General features: G+C 38.1%; 2 protein-coding genes across 3 annotated transcripts; one reads left to right on the forward strand and one right to left on the reverse strand.

Annotated features, from left to right (window-relative positions):
• The first annotated feature begins 19,946 nt into the window (after window positions 1–19,946).
• LOC147479143 (10 kDa chaperonin, mitochondrial-like) lies at window positions 19,947–20,463 on the forward strand. Its single transcript, XM_086576284.1, has 2 exons — window positions 19,947–20,080; window positions 20,163–20,463. The coding sequence occupies exons 1-2, from the start codon at window positions 19,976–19,978 to the stop codon at window positions 20,328–20,330; spliced, it is 273 nt and encodes a 90-aa protein (XP_086432410.1). The 5' UTR covers window positions 19,947–19,975; the 3' UTR covers window positions 20,331–20,463.
• A 265-nt stretch (window positions 20,464–20,728) lies between these two features.
• On the reverse strand, window positions 20,729–25,727 carry LOC147479144 (putative fructokinase-6, chloroplastic). 2 transcript variants are annotated; one of them, XM_086576282.1, is made up of 7 exons: window positions 25,122–25,415; window positions 24,186–24,394; window positions 23,175–23,387; window positions 22,824–23,021; window positions 22,368–22,505; window positions 22,128–22,244; window positions 20,729–20,809 (listed from the first exon to the last, which is right to left on the reverse strand). In XM_086576282.1, the coding sequence occupies exons 1-7, from the start codon at window positions 25,264–25,266 to the stop codon at window positions 20,762–20,764; spliced, it is 1,068 nt and encodes a 355-aa protein (XP_086432408.1). In that variant the 5' UTR covers window positions 25,267–25,415; the 3' UTR covers window positions 20,729–20,761. The 2 variants fall into 2 exon arrangements, with proteins under 2 accessions (XP_086432408.1, XP_086432407.1); XM_086576281.1 differs by having other exon boundaries at window positions 20,792–21,113; window positions 25,122–25,727.
• Between the last annotated feature and the right edge of the window lie 1,524 nt (window positions 25,728–27,251).

The raw sequence follows: 27,251 nt of genomic DNA on the forward strand, positions 1-27,251 counted from the left end.
TAAATATTTTTCAAGGATTTGCATCAAATTTCTAATTTCCCATTAGTTATTCTCTGACGTTAGTTTAATACAGTTGCATCCAGTTTTCGATTTATAGTTAATTACTTTTTGAGTTTAGTTTATTGTATTTGTATAAAGTTTCCGATTTTCCGTTAATTACTCTTTGAGCTCAGTTCAATGTATTTGAATCTAGTTTTTTATTTTCTTTTAATTATCCAATGTGGTGTGTAATACCAATTTTCTACTTATCCATCTGTACTGTCCTTGCAAGCATGACGTAAAAATAAATTATGCTTGATTTACTATATTGGATCATCAAAGATTATCCAGTTCCCGATTTCCCATTAATTATTCTTTAAATTATATACCTGACTCACTGTTTCAGCAAGATTTGCCAAAACACACCAGTTGAGGGTTGTGAGTAATGTTTTTTTTTGGAGATGGTGAAGGAGATGGTGATTGGGGAAAGATGACCGGACTTCGGTTTTGAAGTTGCCCTACGCACATCCCAAGATATTGCTTGGGATCAAGTCTCGATTATGTAGTTCGAAAAATGACGAAGGTTGGATTTTATAGGTAGCATTGGTGATAGTTACTTCCTCGTTCTCCAATATTCCAATCGTGGGAGGAAGTTGAGAACCGGGAGAACTGGCCCAATCATGGGATGAAGTTGGAGAGATGGCGGGACATCACATCCGCCTTCGTAAATGAAGTTGAGAACTGGCGGGACATCCGCGGTTCGTGGAATGAAGTTGTTTTATCGGCGGGAGAACCTGTCACCGTGGGATGAAGTTGGATAACCGGCGACACATCGGCCATTAGAATGAAGTTGAGAACTGGCGACATCCGTCGATTCGTGGAATGAAGTTGGTTTATCGGGGGAGAACTGTCACCGTGGGATGAAGTTGGATAATCAAGGGAGAACCGTCGGTTCGAGGGATTGAAGTTGAGAACCGGGGAGAACTGTCAGCTCGTGGGATGAAGTTGGTTTACTGGCGGGAGAACTGTCAGCTCGTGGGATGAAGTTGGTTTACTGGCGGGAGAACTGTCAGCTCGTGGGATGAAGTTGGAGAACCGCGGAGAACCTCCGGCTTGTGGAATGTAGGCTTTGAGCATGGGCTTTTCAAAGATAAGCTCGAGCATAGGGCCCTGAAGCGTGGGCTTGTTTATAGTTGGGCTCTGAGCGTGGGCTTGTTTATAGTTGGGCTCTGAGCGTGGGCTTGTTTATAGTTGGGCTCTAATCGTGGGCTTGTTTATAGTTAAGCTCTGAGCATGGGCTCTGAGCGTGGGCTTGTTTATAGTTGGGCTCTAAGCATGGGCTCTGAGCGTGGGCTTGTTTATAGTTGGGCTCTGAGCGTGAGCTTGTTTATAGTTGGGCTTATATTGGGCCACATTTGTGGGGGCCGGAACATCGCCCTCTCTTTGTTACATGGGCAAAGCCTATGTGGCAAAGATTTTTTTTTTTTTGTAAATTGTTATATTGATTGGTAAAATAGTAAATGGATAGTGGAAATTGAGGTGGACGAGTCTAATTGATCACATTGTACTTGTAGTCCTGTACAGTGATTCAAACTTAAAATGTTTTGGACCTCCAACTGTTACACGCTTTTGTGGTTGGGCTCGGCAATGCAACAATGCGAGCGGCATTGGGATCGGCAAATGCAAGCGGCAGTGGAAAAGATTAAATTGTAAGAGTCATAGTAGCGGTGAATATATACACATCCAGCGGCAAAAAAAGTAGTGGCATTCAGCGGCAACATCATTCGAATTCAGCGGCAACACACATTCTGCGGCATTTTGATCCTTGTATATTTGATCAATCCGAGACAATGCACAATCCTCATGCCCATCCTTAATGAGCTGAACTACATCTTGGCGTACTTGTCTTACAATCGAATCTCTCTTGTTCTTCAATAGCTTCAATCGACACTGAACTAGTCTTATCAGCTTCTTACATCTAGATGCCTTTCTCCAGCCAAATAAAACCTCAAACATGTTCATCTTCTGTTCTTCTTGCACTTCCAAATAATTTACTAGAAAGAATAAGAAGAAGCAGAGGTGTTTTGAAATGAATATAGGTACCGTTGGTGGTACCACAGCTCTACCTAGTACCCAAGATGTCCAGGAGTTTAGCTCGACTTGATCCATGAAAGCTCACCAATATGGAGAACCATGACGAATCGATACATTGTATGAAGTTGAAATGCTTCCCCGAAGAATTCCATGCCGAGAGCAATCCAGAAGAAGCTCGAAGCACGCTTTCTAATGCCACTTTACAACATAAGGTGGAAAAATAACTAGAGTCTGCATCCGAAAAGTCCAAATTTTGTTTTTCCTCGAGAAGTGTCGCTTTATCTTGATGATGTGATGGAACTACAGCCCTAATGTGAAAGATGATAAAACGAAAAGATCAAAGACTGTTTGTGTTTACAGAAAATAATCCCATTAAACAAATCCCATTGCCACATGCTTTTGGAGCTCATCTAAACCCCGGATGCTAGAACCGATAAGGAAGCTTTATGTTGAAGAATATGATCATCACTTTAAGTTGATGCAAATCATCAGCCACCACTATTTTAGAAGAATATGCTTTGCGGCAAATTCAACAAGAGCGGCAGCTATTCAAAGGATCAGTGCACCAGCGGCTACTCAAAGTTCTTCAGCGCTGATGACCAATCCTTGGCATCTGCACTCTCACAGTTGAGCTTCAAGGATGGAGTAGCAAATGGACAAGGGAGTCCCCGTATTGCTACTTACAAAAATTTACCAAAAGGCACATACTTATTGGAAGGCAAGTACAGGAACTTAGAGAAACCTCATACCAGTTTAGATACACGGAGCACGGCCACAACTTCTCCATGATCTACCAATACTGTAAATGGCCTGAATTCGATGAACCCCACAGCAAATATTCTTGAAAAGTTTGATGTTGATTTAACTAGTCAAGAAAGCACAAAATTTCTGAACTTGATATCCAGGAACCAAAGAAGCAAAAATACTGGTCTTGCCCGCCTGTAGGTAGTTTTTCAACTGCTTTTAGGGAGCAAATGATTTGTCCTCCAAGATACTTTGGAGAAACTCCTTTGCCTCAAAATGTGCAATCTTTCCCCAAGACTTCCGGGCCTTTCGTTTCCCCGAGTTGATTTCCCGCTTACACCATGTCAGCAATACTTCCGAATGCCCAATCTTCTATTCCTTATGTGCAACAACAACATATAAGCCAGTCTCACATTCCATGGCAGCATATGGAAGAAGAGCAATACTTCAGGATGCAACAATAATACTTGTACACGCAGCAATTCCGCAGTCAGGTACCCGAAGCTCGCCATCATGAAAATGTGAAAATGACAACTGGGCCAATAACCGGGAACGCAAGGCAAACATATTTCAAAGTCCCCACTCCTCATCAGGTCAGACAAACCAATGAAGATCCCTATTGGAATAATGCTTCAATTCAAGTTTTGGACAGAGTAGGGAGACATAATTTTCCTGGAAAAAATCGCGTGACAAAGTCGCATGGCTTTAACTTGTTGAAAGTTCTCAATGGCGGGTCTATTGGTGGAGACGAGTCACTTCATCCAGCTGCAATTCAATTACCCACCCAACGGCAATTCAACTTCTTTTGTAAGAAAACACAGCGGCAATTCATGTTTACTATAGCTGCGGCAAATTCAACAAGCGGCAAATTCAATCAAGCAGCAATTCATTTAGCTAAAACCGTATGATGGGAGGTCGGGATGAAGACCGGCAACTTGATAGATCGGCAAACATGTTTTAATCCAATTACACCATTTCTGACCAAACCCCATTCTACCCAATCTGGCCAAAAGGATTTTTCTGCCACCAGAGATTTAAGGGCCACTTTAACCTCGTCTTCCTCAAAGTCCCTTTCCAACCAAGCTGCAAAGGATTAAATTGGAAGATTCCTAGCAGCGGCATTCAATATTACACATCCAGCGGCAAAATAGCAGCGGCATTCCGACATACAATATTGCACACTCACCGGCAAAATAGCAGCGGCAATAAAAGATTCAAGGAACCAATAAATCTGCAGCGGCCACAATTTCAAGGAACAATTGCTGTGGGTTTGTTGGTCTTCTTTTGCCATGCGAGTTTATTTCTTTCTTCGGCCAGAGCGGCAATAGAAACCTATTGTTTGTGAAAGACCCAACACAAGAAACCAATGAATTTTATTGGTTGTGAAACACATGGAAACCTATTGGTTTAGGTTACTTTAATCCTTGGAATAAAAAGAACGCAAGTCGGCTCTTCATCAGTCATAAAACTGAGAGAAGAAAATAAAATAAAACAAAGTTCTGATTTTATAATACTTTTTCGTTCGTCTTGCTTAGTAAAGTTTGCACGTTGGAGACTCTAGTGCTCATCAAGGTGGTTTCGTGGCTTGAGGGTTTGATCAATTGAATCGAGATTTGGGAAAAGGTTAGATTTTTATTTTGTTTAGTTTTTTACAGTACTAAAAATATTTGATAATGGAGAAGAATTATAACTTGAAGAGGAGATGGGGTGATAAGGGAGATTTTAATATGAATAGGGTGGCGAAGGGAATTGATGCTGATAGTTTGAGAGCAATGTATGATATCGGAGATGATGTTTCAATTGAGTATGTTGGTAGCGATATCGACCAAAAATGTGAAAAGGATGAGATAATTTTATTATTTTCACATTTTTGGCTTGGTTGTAGTGTTCCATTTCGGAAATCAGTTTCCGAGTTATTAGCTCGATGGAGAGTACATCCCTTACAATTATCTCCGCTATTGGGCTATATTTGCACGCGTGTAGAGAATTTGTAAGGTTTATCAAAATAGTATGTCGCCGACCTTTTGTTTGAGTTATTGAAGCCTCTGCAAAAACAAGGCCTCTTCAAAAAAGTTATGCATTGGGATATCATAACCATCACAAACTTAATTATCGGTTTTATGGGATGCCTTCAACTATAAGAATGCTAAATTGTATGGTTTTAAGATTAAAGGCAATTGAGGTTCAAGATATTGATTATCCTAACAATATATCGTAAAACTTAATATTCTTATAATTATAATTTAAATAGTTAGCATCACATTTTGATTATCATTTTTTTTTTTTTTTTGGGATTTTCTAAAGTTTCCAAATAAGTCAGTGTTTAGCAAAATGAGATGATAAAAAGAAATTTGTTAGTTTGTTTAGTCATAATGCAGATGTCTATGATCTTCGCTTCCGCATCTATATAGTAGATTATTATCATGATTTAGAAACTAGACTGCTGAATGAGCCTAGGGAATTAGCACTCCATCGTGGGCTCAAAGAAGAGAAAGAATATTATTGTGGATGATAGCAAAGATGAAGATGACGAAGAAGTAGAAGGAGATGACTCGAGGATAGTGGACAAGAAAAGATTAGAAAGAAGAAAAGAAATGTACGTCCTAAAAAAGAAGGAAAAGATAATCGGGATAACTCAAGTAAAATTGAGGAAGAGATTGATAGTCGAGAACGCACGATATAATATTTCTTTTAAAATATCATATATGTAATACCTATAATATGTTTTGGAATGATGTTTCATTGTCACGGGTTTTTGTCTTCCCGTATAAAAACCGATGATGTGCTGATATTGATGATGATGATGATATCGGTGGGGAAGCGATGACTAACAAAGATATCCGGACTTGATGTTAGTGTTGATCTTGTTTACGTGATTTTGAATAATATTCGCTATTTATTGTTTAATGGTTCTTTTGGTAATGTAGATGGAAAAAATTGACGATGGTGAAGATACAATGGGTTCAACGTTGTCAAAATCAATTTTGATCCGCCAACTTCTTTTGGTGGAAGTAGTATTGAGTTCCAACACTGTTGTTGGCACCAATGCCGGTGTAGCAACTTCTGCCGATGGCACCACCGCCGGTGTGTCGAAGTTTAGTATCAACCGCTGTTTGCACTAGTCTTTGGATTGCCGACTTCCGCTGTTAATACCGATGCGTATGTTAACGAAGTGTCAACGATTGTTGGTACAAATGTTTGGATTGCCGACTTCCGACGACACCGATGCAGTGTCAACCGGGCGTCTACTTTTGTTAGTGCCGACATCATTGTTGGATCAACTGTACCTTCTTCGTTGCCGCCAGGATGAGCGGTTGTTCTACAACACCTATGCTCATCACTCCGCATCGCAAGCCTTGGCAATTGAAGGTTAGATGTTGAATAGCTATTTAAATAGTATTTACCGATTATTATATATTATTATTTTAAATCCTTTTGTCTAATATTTCAGATCCGAGTTATTGTGTTTGGATTATCAACGGTGTAGATTTTGGAAAACCGTTAATATGTTAAATTCAAAGCTTGCAGAGGTAATTTTAGTGTGTGTGTTTTTTTTTTTTTTTTTTTTTTTTGTAACACATTATTTTTTGTATTAGGCGCCTAAGCTTGGGGATTGTGCTAAAGAAATCTTAGAAGCAAAAAGAAAATCATAAGATTAAAACTAGTGAATATGCGAGATTGAGTAATATTTGGAAGGAGAGAGATCTCATCTTTCAGAGAATGAACATTTGAGAGGAGTCATTTTGAGAAATGAAGTAGTTTTGCACGACACTATGAGATGAAAATGAATATCATGAAAGTCGGGAAGTCAAAACGTAATCAAGAAATTGTTGTTCTCAAGGAGCGTAAGGTTTTGAGTGATGAAGTTGCAATTTTAAAATGTGAGAAATTGGAATTGTCAAAACAAGTTTGCGAGGTCGAAATGGATTAGAGGAGACTACAAGGTACTATTGGAAGAGAATGCATTTTTGAAAAAGGAGTTAGATGAATGTCATGAGAGGGTGGAAAATTTTAGAGTAGGGTGTGAAGAGAAGGATGATATAATTGAGAAGCATGCAATTGAAATTAAGAAATCTGGGGGAAGGCGGTGTTAAGCGGAAGCATCGGCAAGTGTTGGACTTTGGAAATCAAGAGATTCCGAGAAACGGGAAAAATTGCAAAGAAATGTCGATTATTATACTATGTGTTATAGGAAGTTGGAAGATGTATCTCCGTCCGGATCTATTAGGTGTTCCAGTTCCAAAGGGAGGATAGCATTATGCCGCAACTTCTTGAGTGAAGTTTTTATTCTTTATTGTTATGATGATGTGAGGTTAGGTTCACGGTTTTTTTTTCTCAATTATGTTTCTTTTTCCACAGATTCATGATATTTGGTTTTTATCTATTTTTTATCAGATTGGTAATCGAATAGGTCGGTCAAAATATATAATAGTTGTGTAATCTGGTTTTGAGGGAGGTCGGGCAAAATAGATATAAGTATTAAGGATAACGTAATTGGGGTGTCGTCCCATAATATAATAATAACGTAATGAAATTTGGGGTGTCACCGCCCCCATAGTGTAATGATAACATAATGAAATTTGGGGTGTCACGCCCCCATAGTGTAATGATAACGTAATGAAATTTGGGGTGTCGCCGCCCCCATAGTGTAGTGATAACGTAATGAAATTTTGGGTGTCGCCCCATAGTGTAATGATAACGTAATGAAATTTGGGGTGTCGCCGCCCCCATAGTATAATGATAACGTAATTAAATTTGGGGTGTCGCCGCCCCCATAGTGTAATGATAACGTAATGAAATTTGGGGTGTCGCCGCCCCCATAGTGTAATGATAACGTAATGAAATTTGGGGTGTCGCCCCCCATAGTGTAATGATAACGTAATGAAATTTGGGGTGTCGCCGCCCCCATAGTTTAATGATAACATAATGAAATTTGGGGAATCGCCGCCCCGGTAGTGTAAATGATAACGTAATGAAATTTGGGGTGTCGCCCCATAGTGTAATGATAACGTAATGAAAATTTGGGGTGTCACCCCCATAGTTTAATGATAACGTAATGAAATTTGGGAGTGCCCCCCATTATGCAATGATAACGTAATGAAATTTGGGGTGTCGCCACCCTATAGTTTATAACGATAGTTTAATGATAACGAATGAAATTTGGGGTGTCCCCATAGTGTAATGATAACGTAATGAAATTTGGGGTGTAACCATAGTTTAATGATAACATAATGAAATTTGGGGTGTCGCCGCCCCCATAGTGTAATGATAACGTAATGAAATTTGGGGTGTCGCCGCCCCCATAGTGTAATGATAACGTAATGAAATTTGGGGTGTCGCCGCCCCCATAGTTTAATGATAACGTAATGAAATTTGGGGGTCATCCCATTATGTAATGATAACGTAATGAAATTTGGGAGTCGCCCCCCCAAGTGTAATGATAACATAATTTGGGATATTTGATCTCTAGTTAAAATGAAAGATGGATCGAATTTTATTGAATTATAAAATGATTACAATGAATGAAAAACAAACATTCAACGATAAAACTTTTTCAAATGAAAAGCATTCCATGGCTTGGCAAATTTTTCTCCGGTGATTCGACGGAAGGAAATAAGACCCTTTGATGCTTTGGTCTATCAATAATGAACGGTCCTTCCCAATTCTCCGACAACTTCCCGTTCAATGAGCTTCTATTTGCGGCTAAGTACCCAATCTTCGGTTCAAAACTCTTGAGGCAAAGCTTTTATCATATTTTATGCGTTTCATGGCTGCCCTCGATATTTTATTAGATATTGTAAAGCTTCTTCTCGAAAGTGTTATCAATTGAGTCCGCCACCAAAGTTAGAGCAAAGATCATTGTTACCGGTTTGTACCGCTACGTCCTTGTAGTTGGTGCAATTAATTCTGTCGGGAGGACAAAGATCCATGCCATAAGCTAGATTGAAAGGGGAAAGATTGGTAGAATGCTTTGGAGTGGTGCGATAAGCCCAAAGCAATCGCCGGCAACTCTTTAACCCAATTTCCTTTTGCTTCATTAAGCTTCTTCTTCAAAGTCGAGAGAATCGCCTTATTGGTTGCTTCGCTTGTCCATTTGCTTGTGGATAATATGGAGCTAAGAAATTATGCTGAATTTTTAGTGAGGCTTAAAAATTTGTGAATTTCTTCCGCGATCGAATTGTTTACCGTTGTCGAGACGATGTTAGATGGAATTCCAAAGCGACAAACGATGTCTTTCCATAAGAAACGCCATATCCGCTCTTTGAGATGTTGACAAGCCGGTTGAGCTTCTACCCATTTAGTGAAATAATCACCGCAACCAATAAAAATCGTATTAACTTCCGTGAGCCTTTGGTAGGGGTCCCACAATATCCAAGCCCCATTTCGCAAAAGGCCAAGGGCTTAGAATTGGGTGGAGTTCCGCTTCGGAAGTTTGCCCATATTTGCATGTTTTGACATGGTATGCATTTTTGGGCAAATTTTGTTGAGTGTCTTTGCATGCTAGGCCACCAGTATCCTTGAGTCATGGCTTTATGTGCAAGACTACGTCCCCCAGAATGGTTTCCACAAAGTCCGGAGTGTATCTCTTCGAGAACTAGATGACCTTGATCTTTGGAAAGACATCTGAAAAGAGGACTGAAATTATTTGCTTTCCTATAAAGTAGGAGATTTCCTTTAGAATTTGGAATTATGACAAATTTCCAGGCATCTCTCTTAATTTTGTAGGAAAGCGACGAATCCTCAGGTAGAGTTCCATGTTGCAGAAATTCTAAATAAATAGGTCTCCAATCATCTGGTGAAGTGTCACCGTCGATAGATTGGAGATCCAAATGTGGTACTTCTGGAGAATTATCTGCTTCGTGGGACTCATCTTCCATATCAACATTGATTTGGTCGGCATCATGTGTGGGTGGAGAATCACTCTCAACACGATGATCGGCCAAACCTTGATGGTCGGCTAAATCTTCTTGAAATGCTTCCTCGAAAGTGAGATTCTGAACTTGTGCCGGCCGATTGAGCTAGCTCTTCTCTTTTTTTTCCTTGTTGTTATTCGGCATTCACTTGCTCGAATTCGAATTTCCGAGATGTCGGCTGAAAATAGCATAGATGAGCAATATATAAGTTTTGAACATGTTCTTCTATGACGCTTATGCTTGGAAAAGGTTGGAAATCAATATAGATTTTTCTTTCATTGTTAACATCAATCTGCGCAGAGAGATAGGCTAAGGCATCGGCATGACGATTATCATTATGCAGAGGTGGTGAACAAAGAATGGATTTGAAATGAATGGATAGCTCATGCATTTTTGGACATATGCAGCCATCCTATCATTTCGAAAGCAACAAAAGATCCGCCAAATTGATTCGCAACAAGCTTTGAGTCGATGAATAACTTCGATTTTTTGTCGCCCCGTGTCAAGTGCCGTTTCGCGATTGCATAAAGAACCGCTTCATATTCAAACTTCATTGTTTGATGCGCAAAAATCCGAGGTGAACAGATTTTTCAATTTTCTCGCCATCGTCGGATCAAAACACAACCAAGGCCTGAACCTGATTTGTTCTTGGAACCATCCGTGTGTATAGTCCATAAAGTAGGGGTCGGCACTTGTGGATGGATCGGCCGATCCTTGTTGTGGATTAGGAGGAGGTTCGCCAAACCGCTCTTCCATGGTCGGGTATGTCATCGACAGAAAATCGGCCATAAGTGATGCCATGCCATTCGGGCCTTTCTCGGATGATCGGGCTTTGTAGATAATTTCGTAGGCACTCAAATATGTTTCCCATTCCGCTAATCGGCTCGAATCAGCATTTCAAGAACTTTTCTCAAAGGGTATTCAGTGTAGACATTGATGATACGCCCTTGAAAATAAGGCTTCAATCTTCGCGGCACTATGGACAAGTGAGAGCTATTTTCTCAATCTGCGGAATACCTTGTTTCGAGTCGTAGGGTCTTACTTATGAAGAAAATTGGTCGTTCATTTTCATCATCAATGAATAAGACGGCACTCACAAATTATTTCGATGATCGCCAAATAGATGCCAATTGTTTGTCCGGTGGTCGGACTAGCAAGAATTGGCGGGCTGTATTAGGTATTCTTTCATTTTCTCAAAAGCTACGTCACACTCATCCGGCCCATTTTGGGATCCCTTAATGGCTTGGAAAAAGGGGTGGAGCCGATCTGAATATTTTGAGATAAATCTACCCAAAGCGGCTATCCCACCCGTAAGTTCTTTGGATTTGCTTCTTGGTTTTGGTGAGGGTATTTCAGTAATTGCACGGATTTGATCAGATTAGCTTCAATGCCTCGCTTGGTCATAAGATATCCAAGAAATTTTCCGATGCTAATCCAAATGCGATTTTGATGGATTTAGACGATTCAATATGTATCACCGATCAAAATATTTTTGCAAGTGATGAAGGTGTGATGACTCTTCATGCGACTTGATGACCATATCGTCAATATAAGCTTCCATAAACTTGCCTAAGAAGTCCGAAAATGATGTATTAATGAATTTCCGATATGTTGCGGTGCATTTTTAGACCGAAAGGCATTACCTTATAGCAAAATAAGCCTTGGTCCGTTATGAAAGTTGTAAGTTCTTGTTCATCTTCGCTAATGCAATTTGATAAAATCCCATTGAGGCATCCATAAAAGAAATTCGCTTTAAACCCTGAAGTGGCATCAACCATTTCAGAAATACGAGGAGGCAAAGGATACGGGTGAACAGGACATTTTTATTGACATCGAAAAATCAACACAAATTTAAGTTTCCCATTTTTCTTAGGGATCAAGCTACTACATTTGATATCCATTTCGATATAGTACGTGCCTAATAAAATTAACACTTAGAAGTTTGTCGATCTCTTCTTTCACTTTGAGCTTTTCGATCGGGGAGCCATTCGGCGAGGGCTTCGACGACCGGCTTTTGTGTTTTGTCGATATCCGACCTATGACATGCAAGTGAAGGATCAATCCTGGCATTTGTTCGACCGTCCACGCAAACACACTGGCAATTTTTCTTCAAAAGCTCAATGAGATTATCCTGTTTTTCTTGGAAATTTCCGAGAAATAAAAGTGGTTTCTTCTTCCTTGTTGCCGACCAGACTTCGAGGAGTCCGCCGATGGTCGGGGCCACCTAAACGCTGCCCATAGCGTTAACCCGCCAATGGAATTCTGTAATTGCTACTTTTCCCATCGACATTTAGGATGGTGTTTCCCCCGACTTCCCAATCTCTATATTCTTCGAGTACAGACTCATGGCACTTCAAAGCTGCTATCTGATCACTTCGAACTTTGCATACCCTACCATCACACCAGAACTTGATAGCCTGATGAAAAGTAGAAATGACAGCTCCCATTGAGTGAATCCAATCTCTTCCCAGAATGACATTGTAGGAAGAGTTACAGTCCAAGAGAAGAAAATCAATTGTAACTTCCTTGTTCATTAATGTCACCGGAAGAGAGCATCTACCAACTGATGTTGCTGCTGTCCCATCGAAGCCAATGATAGGATTTGGATCGGGAACTATCATTTTCTCGGGGAGGTTGAGTCCTTTGTAACAACGCTTGTAGATCACACTTGCCGAACTACACTATCGATCATGATTTTCTGCACCACGATGAATTCCAACAAAAGCTTGTATTACAAATCGGCATCATAATGAGGATGGTGCACTCCTATCGAGGTCATTGTCGGGTCCAACGGAGAGGTCCTTCCTCATAAGTTTCAGTACCCATTCCGTGGAAAATCATATCCACTATAAACATAGTGGTGGCTGAGATCGATGATCTTGGAGTGATTGAAATTCTTACTTATTTGGTGTTAGACATTGAATCAACTCGGCATGACCGACTTTGATTACATTGTGTGCGGTAACGACTAAAGCTTGTTTCGTTTTACCCGGCATATAACTCGAGCATACCCTTCTCGATCAAACCTTGGATTCTACCCCTTAGAGATCGGCATTGTTCGGTTTCATGACCAAAATCATCGTGAAATTTGCACCACGTGGATTTGTCACGTGTAGCCTTGGTATCTTCGAGAGAGGAAAAGGTGGAGATAAGATATTCTTTCCTTTAATCTTCTCATAGATAACGGCGTACTTCGTTGGTATGGCGGTAAGCTTTAACTCGAAGTTTCTTTTGTTCTTTGCCGCTCCATTGTTGTGGCCTACCATCACTCTTGGACTTTTGATCGGTTGTTTGTTGAAACTTCGCTTTTGACTCGTTCACGGGGCTTGCTTATTCGATCCCTATCTCTGTGAACTCGTGCCGATGCATCATCTTCAACTCGAATAAACTGTTGAGTTCGAGAAAAAAGTTCATAACGAGTTGTTGGGACGTCTTTTACAATAGAGTTGTAAATGCCGTCCCTATCATAATTAATGCCTTCCTTGAAGGCATAAATGACAAGAATATCAGATGCATCTGGGATTTCAACAGCCGCTTTCCGAAATCTCGCAACAAACTTACTGAGCTTTTCTTCTTTTTGTTGTTTAATACTGAATAGAGAATCAATATGTTTCGGTTCTTTCCAGTTGTGACGAAAATGCTCGGCAAACTTGTAAGCCAGATCAGTAAAATTGTGGATGGATCTTTCTGGAAGCATGTTAAACCATCTCATCGACTCAATTCCAATGAGTGTGGACGGGAATAACTTGCAAAGAAGAGAATCGTCGAAAGTCCATAAGATCATCTTGTTTCTGTAATTAACAAGATGCATCAAAGGATCTCCATCAATCTCATCATACTTTTCAATTCGGCCGCCAAGTCCTTGTGATGAACAGTTGTTTGGATTCGAGAGAGAAGGAGAATCGATACCACTTTCTATAGCGAGATTTCGAATTTTGTTTTCTCGTGACTCCTTATCATTAACAGCCTTCAGTATCATCTCATGGAGACGTCGTTCAGAAAATGGAACATTCTCTCGACGATGGTCCCGACCGAACTGTGGACGTTTTGGCCAAGATTTCTTCGGAGGAGGGGGAGTGAGTTCCCGTCGACCCGTCCATGCAGGTGAAGGTGACCGAGCCAGTAGAGGAGTTCGGTTCCTTCGTCTCCTATGGTGAACATCGGGAGAATACGGACGGAGTGCTGGACTGTCACTACCATTTTCTTGACCTGTTGCAAGTGAGTCTCCATCTCCATGGCTACCATTGTCAACATACTTTGGTCGACAATGAGCTCTTGGATTGGGACTACAACTTGAGCGACTTTGTTGTGAACTGGAACTGCTTGGTGAATAGTGCTGCATTGCCGAGATCGGCGAGATCTGCGATATACCGCGGCGAGGACTTCGCGATGGCTTGCCTACCCCTTCTATAGCTTGGGGTAGGAACTTCATTGGTTTTTCGTTGGTTGGGTATTCTATCTTGCCGACCTCTATGAATATTTTGCCGATCTCCCTTAGTACGGTTCAAATCGGTAAAACCGGTTTTCGGGCCATGAGATCTTTTGTGAGTTGGTGATCCCCGGCGGGGTGGTGGCATCAAGGTCGGCAGAGGAGTTTGTGGATTAAACTACGATTACACCGGAAAGTGTAGGCTTTTCGGCGCTGCACATTTTGTTTCGCCGAAGCCTTTTCGTAGTTTAACTTCGCCGCGGTTTCTCTTAGTGCGGAGTTTGTACTCGAGTCTTTGACAGAGATGCTTCGGTGTTCAAACGATCCCAAACACTTTTGCCGTGGAGCTGAATCATCTTCGGTGAAGTCGACGCGTACCGCTTTTCTTCATTGTTATTCTTGCTCTCCAATTGCTCCGGAGACGACGGCCTACCCGAGTTGATGGATCCGCACGTGAATACCCACTCTCTCCGCAGCAGATGGCCGAGGACCATCGGACTTGAAAATGAATTCGCAGCCAGGGTGAATGCCGAAACTTGTCGCGGTAAAAAGGATACTTTCACCGTTGTTTGTTTTTCGAGAAGCCATTGACGAACTTTTGTTTTGTGGTTGAGGGTAGGAGCACTAGACGGCCAAATATGTTTCCAAAAGATTTGCCAAAACACACCAAATTGAGGGTTGTGAGTAATGTTTTTTGAGATGGTGAAGGAGATGGTGATTGGGGAAAGATGAGACCGGACTTCGGTTTTGAAGTTGCCTACGCACCCAAAGATATTGCTTGGGATCAAGTCTCGATTATGTAGTTCGGAAAAATGACGAAGGTTGGATTTTATAGGTAGCATTGGTGATAGTTACTTCCTCGTTCTCCAATATTCCAATCGTGGGAGGAAGTTGGAGAACCGGCGGAGAACTGTCCCAATCATGGGATGAAGTTGAGAGTCAAGCGACATCCGGTCTTCGTAGAATGAAGTTGAGAACCTGGCGGGACATCCGCCGTCGATTCGCGGAATGAAGTTGTTTTATGGCGGGAGAAGAACCATTTCGTGGGATGAAGTTGGATAACCGCGGGACATCCGGCGGCCGTAGAATGAAGTTGAGAATCTGGCGGGACATCCGCCGATTCGTGGAATGAAGTTGGGTTTCTTGGAGGGAAAGGCGGCTCGTGGGATGAAGTTGATAATCGCTGAGAACTGTCGGGATTGATGAAGTTGGAGAACCGGGAGAACTGTCGACTCGTGGGATGAAGTTGGTTTATTGGCGGGAGAACCGCTAGCTCGTGGGATGAAGTTGGTTTCTTCGCTGGAGAACCGTCATTTCGTGGGGATGAAGTTGAGAACCCGGGCGGAGAACTGTCATTTCGTGGAATGTAAGGCTTTGAGCATGGGCTTTTTCAAAGATAAGCTCTCGAGCATGGGCTCGAAGTGGGCTTGTTTATAGTTGGGCTCTGAGCGTGGGCTTGTTTATAGTTGGGCTCTAATCGTGGGCTTGTTTATAGTTAAGCTCTGAGCATGGGCTCTGAGCGTGGGCTTGTTTATAGTTGGGCTCTGAGCATGGGCTCTGAGCGTGGGCTTGTTTATAGTTGGGCTCTGAGCGTGAGCTTGTTTATAGTTGGGCTTATATTGGGCCACATTTGTGGGGGTCGGAACACTCACTATGTGGGATCTTCAAAGATTATCTACGAACGGGTCCTGTCATATTAATTATTCTGAAAAATATATGCAACTATATATGCATAACTATTATATACATATATTATATTGCTCACTTATCCAAATTTTTTATAACATGAAAACCTCACGCACTCTCTATTAAAAAAAATAACTCACCATTGATAAAACATTTTAACTTCATTTGTTGTTTAATAATAGAAGTTTGATTGGAGTTTTGTGAAATTGTCTAATAAGATAAAGTTCATATTTAAGCTACTTGAATAGCAAGGTGTTCCCAATTATACGAAAAAAAATAAGATAAACACCGTTTTAAATGCAAAACTATACTTATCGAGACATTCCCACAACATATAACACAACTATATTTTGAGGTTAGTTTAATGCATTTACATCCAGTTTCTGATTTTCTGTTATTTATATTTTGAGGTTAGTTCAATGCATTTACATCCAGTTTCTGATTTCTTGTTAATTATTCTTTGCTGTAGTTTAATGCATTTGCATCCAATTTCCAATTTCCTGCTAATTATTCTTCGAGCTCAATTCAATGCATTTGCATCAAGTTTCTGATTTCCCATTAATCATTTTTTTGAGATTAGTTTAATACATTTGCATCCGACCAGTTTCCAATTTCTCGTTTATTATTCGATGAGGTTGTATTTGCATCTAGTTTCTGATTTCACGTTAATTATTGTTTGAGGTTAGTTCAATGAATTTGCATCCAATTTCTGATTTTCCATTAATTATTTCTTGAGGTTAGTTCAATGCATTTGCATTAAATTTATTTTTTGAAATTAGTTTAGTGTAGTTGCATCCGGTTTCCGATTTCCCGTTAATTATTTGTAAAGATTAGTTTCACGATTTGCATCCCGCTTTCCAATTTATAGTTTTTTTTTAGGTTAGTTCAATCTGATTACATCCAGGTTTCGATTTCCCGATAATTTAATCTCTCAGGGTTAGTTCAATGCATTTGCATCCAGTTTCTGATTTCCCGACAATTATTTGTTGGTGTTAGTTTGATATATTTGCATTCAAGTTTTGATTTCTCGTTAATTATTCTTTGAGGTTAATTTAATGCAGTTGTATTAATATTCTGATTGTCCATTAATTAATTTTTAAGATGAGTTTATTAGTTTAATGCTTGCATGTGCATCCAACTTCCGATTTCCTGTTAAATATTATTTGAGGTTAGTTCGATACATTTGCATCTAGTTTTCTTTCTTCTTAATTGTTCTTTGATGTTAGCTACTTTCATGCAGTATTATATATATTTGAAAATATTTGTTATTATTAGGGGGGTGGGGGGTTCCAGTTGGTATTATATATTTTGTGATATGATGTTAGTTTTTGTATAATTTAATTTTCCACATGTAATTTGTTTTGGTTTGGTTTGGTATATAATTTATTTAATCCCAACGTCTACTTTAACTAAATCAATAGTTATATAATTTATTTAAGCCAACGTCCGTTTTAACTAAATCTCGTTATTATGTTAAAATTGAAAATTATAAAATTCATAAATTTAATTAGAATATGTCGTAATTATTGTGGCCTATGGTTTTTGAAATCTTTAACTATGACTAAATTTTACACCTCAAATTGATTCAACTTTATTTGTTAGGCCCATATATATAGTGTATACAATACAATTTTATTTGTTTTTGGTGTACACTATTACTTATTTTATGATTAATTTACTTTTTTTTCTTTTTTTCCCAGTCACATGTGTGGTTAACAAATGCATAAAGTAAATGTTCAAACAACTCAATTCATTTTTTTTCTTTGTTCTTTCATAGTTTTATTATCATTTTCTAGAAAGAAACTTTGTTATGTTAAACTTGACCTGAGATTAGTGTGGAAACTATTCTTTGTGGCGTAAGGGTTTTAAGAAAATCGTTTTTGGTTGAAAATATTGTTTTTTGCAATTTAATTATTTTTTTTAGGTTAGTTCAATACAGTTGCATCCAGTTTCCGATTTTCCGATAATTTAATCTCTGAGGGTTAGTTTAATGCATTTGCATCCAGTTTCCGATTTCTCGACAATTATTTGTTGGTGTTAGTTTGATGTATTTGCATCCAAATTTTGATTTCCCGTTAATTATTCTTTGAGGTTAGTTTAATGCAGTTGTATCAATATTCTGATTGTCCATTAATTAATTTTTAAGATGAGTTTATTAGTTTAATGCTTGCATGTGTATCCAATTTCCGATTTTCCGTTAAATATTATTTGAGGTTAGTTTGATACATTTGCATCTAGTTTTCTGTTTCTCGTTAATTGTTCTTTGATGTTAGTTTCATGCAGTATTATATATATTTGAAAATATTTGTTATTATTGGTTTTTTTTTCCAATTGCTATTATATATTTTGTGATGTTATTTTTTGTATAATTTAATTTTCCAGATGTAATTTGTTTTGGTTTGGTTTGGTATATAATTTATTTAAGTCCAACGTCTATTTTAACTAAATCAATAGTTATATAATTTATTTAAGCCAACGTCCGTTTTAACTGAATCTCGTTATTCCGCTAAAATTGGAAATTATAAAATTCATAAATTTAATTAGAATATGTCGTAATTAATTATTATGGCTTGTGGTTTTTGAAATCCTTAACTATGACTAAATTTTACACTTCAAATTGATTCAACTTTATTTGTTATGCCCATATATATAGTGCATACAATACAATTTTATTTGTTTTTGGTATATACTATTACTTATTTTATGATTAATTTATTTTTTTTTCCCTTTTTCCCAGTCACATGTGTGGTTAACGAATGCATAAAGTAAATGTTCAAGCAATTCAATTCATTTTTTCCTTTGTTATTTTATAGTTTCATTATCATTTTCTAGAAAGAAACTTTGTTATGTTAAACTTCACCAGATTAGTGTGGGAAACTATTCTTTGTATGCAGTAGGGTTTTAGGAAAAATCGCTTTTTGGTTTAAAATATTGTTTTTTGCAATTTAGTTTTTTTTTTTTTCCGTAATTAGCTATATTGTTTAGGAAAAGTTGGACACTCTGTGAAACTCTAGATGAAATTGTTTATTTATTTATATCCTACTTTTTCATAATTAGTAATAGAGTTTAGAAAAAACTGAAGTCTCTGGAGTGCTCCAAAAAATAGATTAGTGAGGGTATAACAATAATATATATCTAAGGATTTGGAATTCTTTTTTTTTTTGGTAATTAGTATTAGAGTTTAGAAACTGTGAAGCTTTGAAAAATAGAGCCAAGAGGGTATAGCTATAATATATATCTAAGGATATAGATATAGAAGTAGAATTATTATTTATTAGGAATTTAGAATATTCAGTATTTTCTATTTAGAGTTTAATTAGTTTTAGAAGTGTAAGTTAGATATAGAAATTTAGGTTTATTGGTTATCAAGTATGGCTTATGAGGCCATTGTAGTTTAGTTGAGGAATTCAATTATCAATTATCAATTATCAATTATCAAACTATCAAATTTCCAAAACCTAATATACTTTTCTCCTTCAACTTCTACAATTCTTCTATTCAATTTTCTTCTTCCTTAAATCAATCCTCCCTTTTGAAAATCTCCGTATCTTTTCTTCTAAATCTCGTTTATTCCACATCAGTTATGTTACGGCACCCCCTAGTCCAATTCCTAAGTTGCATATACACTCTTGCACCTCCAGACATTGAATCCTAGTTCCGGAGCTTCAATATGTTCAAACTTCAAAACTAGAGTAGTACTACTACTCTCTAAAACGAGCGCTAGAATTTGTTCCCGCTCTTATAGAACAACACCCTAAGCTGCCTCTTGGGCACAACAATAGGTAATTGGTGATTTGCAACTATAATTTGATCATGCCGCTAGTAGTTGGGCAAATTTGAGTTGTTAACACAATAAAGTACTACTTGCTACATGACTTGACACGCCAATTTAGGGAAGATCATAACGGAGCAGTTGCCCCTGAAAAATGAGTAACTTGTGGAACGCTAAAGAACATGGACTTCACCAGACCATCTAGAAACTACAAAACGCCTAACTTGCTGCTCACTACTCCAAAGCCCAGGGCTCATTTCACGACCTTTTTGCATGCGTTAGTAAAGAGTTAAAGACCCAAACTCTCAAACCTCCTTTGTTCATCATTTTCAAAACCCTTTGAAGAGAAAGAGAGAGATGGCAAAGCGTTTGGTACCCAGCCTGAATAGGATTCTGGTGGAAAAAATCATCCCTCCTTCCAAAACCTCTGTTGGTATTCTTCTTCCCGAGAACACAACCAAGGTACACTTTTGTACTTTTTTTTGTGTGCATTAAAGTCGATTATTATTGTTATTTTCTTGATGGTGTTAATCTGCCATTGCAGTTGAACTCCGGGAAGGTGGTGGCAGTGGGACCAAAAACCAAAGGGTCTGTGAAAGAAGGAGAAACAGTTTTGTTGCATGAGTATGGAGGGACTCAAGTTAAACTTGGTGAAAAAGAATACCATCTTTACCAAGAAGATGAGATCTTGGGAACTTTACATGATGACTGATATTGTTATCAAAGAATGTTTGGGGGCTTTATTGATTGTCTTCAACTTGTTTATGTAAAATTTTACTATCAAACCAACTTTGTTTGGACATATATGCTAATTAATGAAATTGCATTATGAGTGCTCATTATTACATTTTATGCATAATACACTTCATAAACGATATGCGCATTTTAAGGGCACCCTTACTCACGTATACACAATGGTGTACTACTCTATCTGAGTGAAAAGGGTTTGAGAAAATTTCTTTCCCTGGCGGTGTCTGTTTTTCCTCTCCTCCATTCCATATGGTGTGTTTTGGAGAGATGCATGTGCTACACATATATTGAGTTAATGATGCGATGATGAAACCTACGAGCCTTTCACAAAGAGAGAGAGATGAATCCTGAATTCCTGAGTCGTGAATCTTGCTCCAAGTTTCATTGTACTCATCAATCTATGGTTTCCAGTACTTCATTCTCTTTCATTTTGCGCAGTGGCTGCAATTTATTATTTCACATTGAATAAAATATGTTTACAGTACAAATGCAGATACAAATTAGATACTTTACATGAAGCCTATCAATTATTACAACAATGATAAACAACAGGAATAACTACATCAAATACTAGTCGTAATGATAAATATAAGAGGTAAGGCTCAGGTTTCTACACAGGAATCTTTAACAAGGCGTTCGTAACAGCTTCTCTAGATGGCAAAGCTGGAATTGCACCTCTCTCCATCACGGTCAATGCACCACAGGCATTGGCGAATCTGAGAGCTTCTCTTAGTCTACCTTCGTCCTATAAATGCAAAAGCAAAGGTGGGACCAAATGTAAGAACAAACATGCCATGAAGAATTCTTCTTAATACAGTAGGTAACTTTCTACAGCTTCCAAACACATCCCAGAAGACCGAGAGCTCAACTTTGTTAGAAAACAAGACTGCTGAAATTCCCACCGAACATAATTTTCTACGAGTGAAAGATAATTTCATTGTCCAGCAGAAGTTATGGGGGCTACAGAGACTGTAGGGGTCATCACAGTCGTGGGTGGGTGACTGCAAAGGAAGAATCTCAAACATAACATCCTATGAGACCATGAGTGTGTGAAGTGTGATAACCCTCTGACCTCCTAAACCCAAACCCCACCCCAAGGTGCCCTCCCATTTTCCTTATCTGGTATATATCTGACTTCCAACGCCTCTACAACAAAAGCAAACCTAGAATGAGTAACTCACCATCTATATATTTTCAATTCTTTTGTTTCTTTTAAAAATACCTTCCTTTTATTTTATTGTTTTGAGGGCCCCTGAGAGCTCGAAACTCCATCAAGTCGATCATGTTGCTTTTCCAGGATAAACTCATGCAAATCAATGGAAGTTAAAGTTTTGGATCCATGTGAGGTGTGTAACCATATCTTGGGTTTTTCTAGTGTCGAGTTCTAACTTCTATTATTTCGGCATCAAAACCTTTGTTGTATTTTAGTGCTATGTGTCTGTACTTCGTTCATGCAGCTCGAGCGTCAATCGAAATGTAAATGCTAAGCCTTGGTAGGGTTAATGCGTTTCTTGAGTTCATAAAACTTTTCTAGAATTTCTTTTTGCTCATTGAAATGAAGGTTTATGCCTCGTACTCCTTTGAGGCTAACCTTCACTTCAAGGAAGCACTCAGTCTCGAGACTTGGAAGCTTTTCTGAATATTTTCTAAAACAGCAAAAGTGGACTTCATGGGCAGTTGATGCAGATAAGGGTTGGGATGCAAAAAAAATTTAGGCATGCATAAAGAATTGACCACACTAATTCATGAAAATATATACCTGAAGTAATGAAAGATCAGCAGCAATCAGTGATAATATTCCAGCTACAAAAGCATCTCCAGCACCAGTAGTGTCTACAGCATCCACCTTTAAACCTTTTACCCTGCCGTTGAAATCCTGTACAAAGAAGAAACAGACAGATATTGTGAACCTGATGGAATTGTTTCCTGTGTACAGAGAACATGACCTTCAATACTATAACACCATATATGGTTCAAAAGAATATTTCCATGACTTTACTTTAGTGTAATATCTGCAACCATCTGGGCCCTCAGTTACAAGAAGCAATTTTAGATCCGGATGGAATAGTTTACGGACAACGGCATCATCATACGGGTCTTCGCCCTTTGTTAAAAAGGAAATCTCTTCTTCACTAATCTGGTTGAGAATCAAAACAATCAGACAGTATTAATTGACAATTGTCCAAATCACTGTGTCTGCTCTAAATAGAGGGAATGACAGATACCGTGGTACGCAGGCTTTCTCTTAAACGAACTGTCCGTTTACTGATATGTTATATAGTGTCTTGCACAACTTATATAGTGTCATATGTAAGCTGCCGCGGACAAGTTAATAAGCGTAAATTAAAAAGTTGTTTAAGACACTATATAAGCTGCCCCACGAACATGTCTGTTTAAGAGAAAGCCTGTCGTGGTACATTCATAGGGTGTTTAGTTGAAATATGTGGATGACTACCTTAATTATGTCAGCAGTATCCCATATGCTCAGGATTCCTTCTCTGGCACTTTCTGCAGATGGCCATAATGGAAGCCTAAGATTGGGATCATAGGACAAAAGTACTCCAGCCTCTTTTGCAGCTTTTGTTGCAGCAATGTGGGCCGACTTGCATGGTTCTGTAATCAGACTTATAGAACCATAGTGGAATATTTTTGCCTGTCATCACAGAATTAGTTACCTTGTTACTGATGAAAAAGTTTAAGAGATATAAATCTAAAGAGTGGAAAGGTTTAATCTTGAATTCAAAAGGCAGTTAGATATTAGACACATTCTACCCATTATTACACTTCAAACAAAATATTTACATACCTTGGTGATGATGTCAAGGTCAAGTTCGGATTCTTGAAGAAGCATATCAGCACTTGGGTTCCGGAAAAACATGAATTCACGCTCCCCGTCGGCCCTCAATGTGACAAAAGCTAAAGCAGTTCGGGCACCAGGATCAAAACGCAATCCTTTATTGTTCACATTATTCTCCTTTAGAATATCAGCAAGCATATATCCAAACTCATCGTCACCAACCTGTGTGTGGTTCACGAACAAAATCAAACCACAATGAGCAAGGTTTTCGATTCTCGGTTTTCATTTTCAACTATCAACTTTTGGAAAAACATGAGATTCATCCCTAACTTTATTATTGAACGCTTTCTCATAGTCTCCATTTCAAGATGGTGGATCAGGCTAATCAGACGTGATATGAAACTATAAGACTCAGGAATGTGATTAGAAATATATAACTGGTAAGTGTTAAGTTGTTCCAAGGTATATAAAATGAAAATTTGAATTTGACGTACGTTATCAGCAGAGGAACAGTAGTCAAATATACAATAGCCAAGGGTATGGCATGTCACAAGATAAAATCACTGGTTTAAATGACTTTACTAAAAAAAAATCGACACAAACATATCTTACTGGTTCTAGTCACAGCTCCTCAAGCCTTAAAGGGATATTAGGTGGTTCTTGGAAGTTTGAACATCATATGTTAAAAAATTGCACACATGTAAAAAAAAACTACAGATTGCAAGCTTCAATTGTACTACACTGAAAAATAGAAGGTATAGACTGAAACATAGACCGTATAAACAGAAAAATGGATAGGTACACCATTTGTACATTTAGAATCCTTACTAAAGTATGTCATCGGAGCTTAAGAATGTTCATTTTTTCCTAAGTAGTCGACTTAATTTGACCTTTCAAGGTACTAATGGTAAATACTTGTATATTGCAAAAAGGGCGGAACTGAAAAAAACCAAACTAACAAAACAATATATCCTTTGTTTGTGTAAAAGAGTGAAATGTAAACAAGCTTAAAAGTAATACCTTGCCAATAAAAGCTGATGAACCTCCAAGTCGTGCTATGCCAACAGCAACATTAGCAGGCGCACCTCCTGGAGCCTTTTTAAATGCAGGTGCTTCAGCCAATGAAAGCCCACTAATAGTTGGGACAAAATCGATTAGCATTTCCCCAAAGCAAACTACAAGTGATTCATACTCATCTGGAGAACCATTGTCACTTGGAAGTGCTTTTCCTAAAGGGAATAAAAGAGAGGGAAAAAAAAAATCAACACACTATGGAAAGTGCAAAAGATGCATTACAGATGAGTGCGTAATATGCTTCTCTCTTCCATGATGTTAGTTGAATAAATAGTATCGAGACTTTCCTTAACCATACTATCATCCACAATCAAAATTATTTCTGTCTAATAAAACAGATTATAAAAGTATAATGGCTAAGAGTTGTTGTTAGGACAATTATAACAGTGATTTTTATGAAACCAATGTTCAAGCATATATCTTACACCTTTCTGCCGATTCACATAAGTAACCTCTTACATGTCTTAGAAAGAGCTATTCCAAGCCACAAAGTCAAGTGGATCAAATTTTTAACCAGCATTTTCCTACATATTATTGACACGGATAGGTGTGTTCATATCTGACACGGCGAAATATAAAAAACTGAGGTATATAGACACATTATTTTTGAAAATATAGCGTGTCCATGTAACATAGCTTCAAAGTGGTGACTATGAGGAGTCATGTCATAATGCCTCTTACATGCCCTTGTTAAACAACAAAGGGCATCATCCCAAATGTGTAGTAAATGCGTGGAGATTACATTGTAATAATTGCCCTACTCTGATCTATTGCACATAGATCATCCTCGTATACAAGTAGTATGAGGAACATAACCTGACATGTGGCATATGCCTAAAAGCAATAACCATGGTACTGAAGCTAAAAAAACATATACAGTACCTTGTAAACGACATAACCGAGGAGTCCGAGAAGTAAGTCCAAGTGTTGTAACAGGGTGTTTAGTAGTAGTAGACAAGCTAGTGATAGAAATTGGACGATTTGAAACAACCCCATCAAAGCAAAAGGCAGCAGAATAAAGAGCCATAAACTGTTGGCTTCTTTGGGACAATTTGTCAAACAACAATTGGTATGTAAGCAGATCTGTTTGCTTCTTCTTCTTTTTATGGTGTTTTTGAGGATAGTACTATTAGCTGTTGTACGTTGTTGCGGGCGTTATTAACGATTTCATTTTTAAGAATATATATATATATATTTTATAATAGCGGAGGGATCAATATACTATGATTTTATACCTTGGTTTATGGCCTACAACTTCACCCACAAGATCACTTCTAGAACCAAATTTTTTGTAGATATATCCAACAAATCATGAATATCACTTCCATAAAATTTCAGCTTATTTGATGATGTTTAACAATATCAAATGATGATTACAAAATCGAAAAATCTAGGCCGTTAAAAAAAATTTAAAGTTGTTATATATTAGAGATTTTCTTTTAAATATATTAGAGATTTTCAAATGAGTCAAACAGATCCGAAAAAAAAAATCATATTGTGTTTAACCACTTAACCAAATATATTAAGGTTTTCAAATGAGTCAAAATAACATCTTTTGCCAATGGGTGTGGAGTTTTATTCTAAAAAGCTTTCAAATGAGTCAAAATAACTTAGTGATCTTTCCACTTTATCAACCCACTTGATTTAACTATTTTCCTAAGCTCAATGGAATCTTTCCACTTTTCCCCATCTTTTTTCGTTCCACACACTCTAACATGTCCAACTGCCAACAACTTTGAAAAGCTGAAGCTTCTTCACAGTTCAAGCTTGATTTATTTAAACAGTTTTGACAAAATCAATTGTAGTATGATCGATCACTTGGACTCTACAAGCTCGGTAGAACCAGTAGAAGATATAAGAAGCGTTCTTAAACTTTGTTATCTATCGTGAAAAGTTTATTAGTCCTCCTGATTGCATTCATTATCCTTCATCGGTTCTCAAATAAATAGGGGAAAAACCTGAGCAGGTAAGAAAATAAACAAATTCAAAATAGGAACATTGGCTAGGTTGAGATTTTGAAAGTGAACAAAACTTTCGTTGGAGTTTTTTATTTTATTTTTTCGATAAAGACTTTAGTTGGAGTTGGTATACATGTACATAGTTAGAAATTAGTGTTACCATCTACCTAAAAAATTGTCTTCTTCAATTATAAAATGTTTTATATATTAACTTTTGATACATTATATTCCACCAGCTCGTGCGGTGGAGAATGAATATGTTAAGCTTATTTATAAGCAATACTAAACTAAACTACATAATGATCTCTTCATGCAACAAAAGCCCTATATCTCTTTTGCTCTACTCTCATATGTCAGCTTATCACTAATTAATTGTTTCTGTTTCTAACACTAAGGCTAAGTCTAATTGTGCGACAAAACACCAAATATCAAGGAAATTCGATCCAATGGTAAAATTAAACGCTTAACCCCGCCAACGCTTATCGTTATAAATTTACCTATCTATAAGCGTCCAGTTTTAACGAAATAGGGTAAAATCTACATGCCAAGATGAGTGGCGGGTAGAAGAAATCTAAGCCACATGGCACACGGTTGTGGTGGTAGATTTTTTTTTCCCACACGCTATTGACAATGGCGGTTGGAGAGTCAAAAAAAAAAAAAATCTTGTGCGCCATAGATATTGCTTTGGAGAAAACCATTATCTTTGAAAACGCTAACCCGCTAACTCCATACACTATACTATTGTGGTTTTGTGCGAACCAAACCATTGAAATTACCTAAAAGCAAAACAAGATCCAACAATAAAGTTCCTAAGAGATCTCTAAAGAAGAAAATGGGCGTGTAAAAGAACCCCAAGTAATTAGAAATTTCAACATGTATGGACCTCCTCGCCTTTGCGCATTAACTGTTCCAAAACTATGGCCTTGTTTGGCTTCGACCGTAAAGTGGAATTCGAAAGCTAAACAAGCCGAGATTTACCATGCTCAAGCTCGGCTCGCTAATTACACGAGCTTTAAATTGAGCTCTCGAGCCTCGCTCATATAGTTAAACGAAC

The sequence above is a fragment of the Coptis chinensis genome, chromosome 8, assembly GCF_015680905.1.
Source record: "Coptis chinensis isolate HL-2020 chromosome 8, ASM1568090v1, whole genome shotgun sequence".
Lineage (NCBI taxonomy): Eukaryota > Viridiplantae > Streptophyta > Magnoliopsida > Ranunculales > Ranunculaceae > Coptis > Coptis chinensis.

What these genes read in the sequence shown, in the direction of transcription:
- LOC147479143 (XM_086576284.1), top strand. Translation starts at nt 19,976, where the DNA reads ATGGCAAAGCGTTTGGTACCCAGCCTGAATAGGATTCTGGTGGAAAAA. An exon ending in TTCCCGAGAACACAACCAAG is followed by an intron (nt 20,081 to 20,162) that starts GTACACTTTTGT and finishes CTGCCATTGCAG; the next exon opens with TTGAACTCCGGGAAGGTGGT.
- LOC147479144 (XM_086576281.1), bottom strand. Translation starts at nt 25,266, where the DNA reads ATGGCTCTTTATTCTGCTGCCTTTTGCTTTGATGGGGTTGTTTCAAAT. An exon ending in TCGGTTATGTCGTTTACAAG is followed by an intron (nt 24,395 to 25,121) that starts GTACTGTATATG and finishes TATTCCCTTTAG; the next exon opens with GAAAAGCACTTCCAAGTGAC. An exon ending in GTTGCAGATATTACACTAAA is followed by an intron (nt 22,245 to 22,367) that starts GTAAAGTCATGG and finishes TTCTTTGTACAG; the next exon opens with GATTTCAACGGCAGGGTAAA.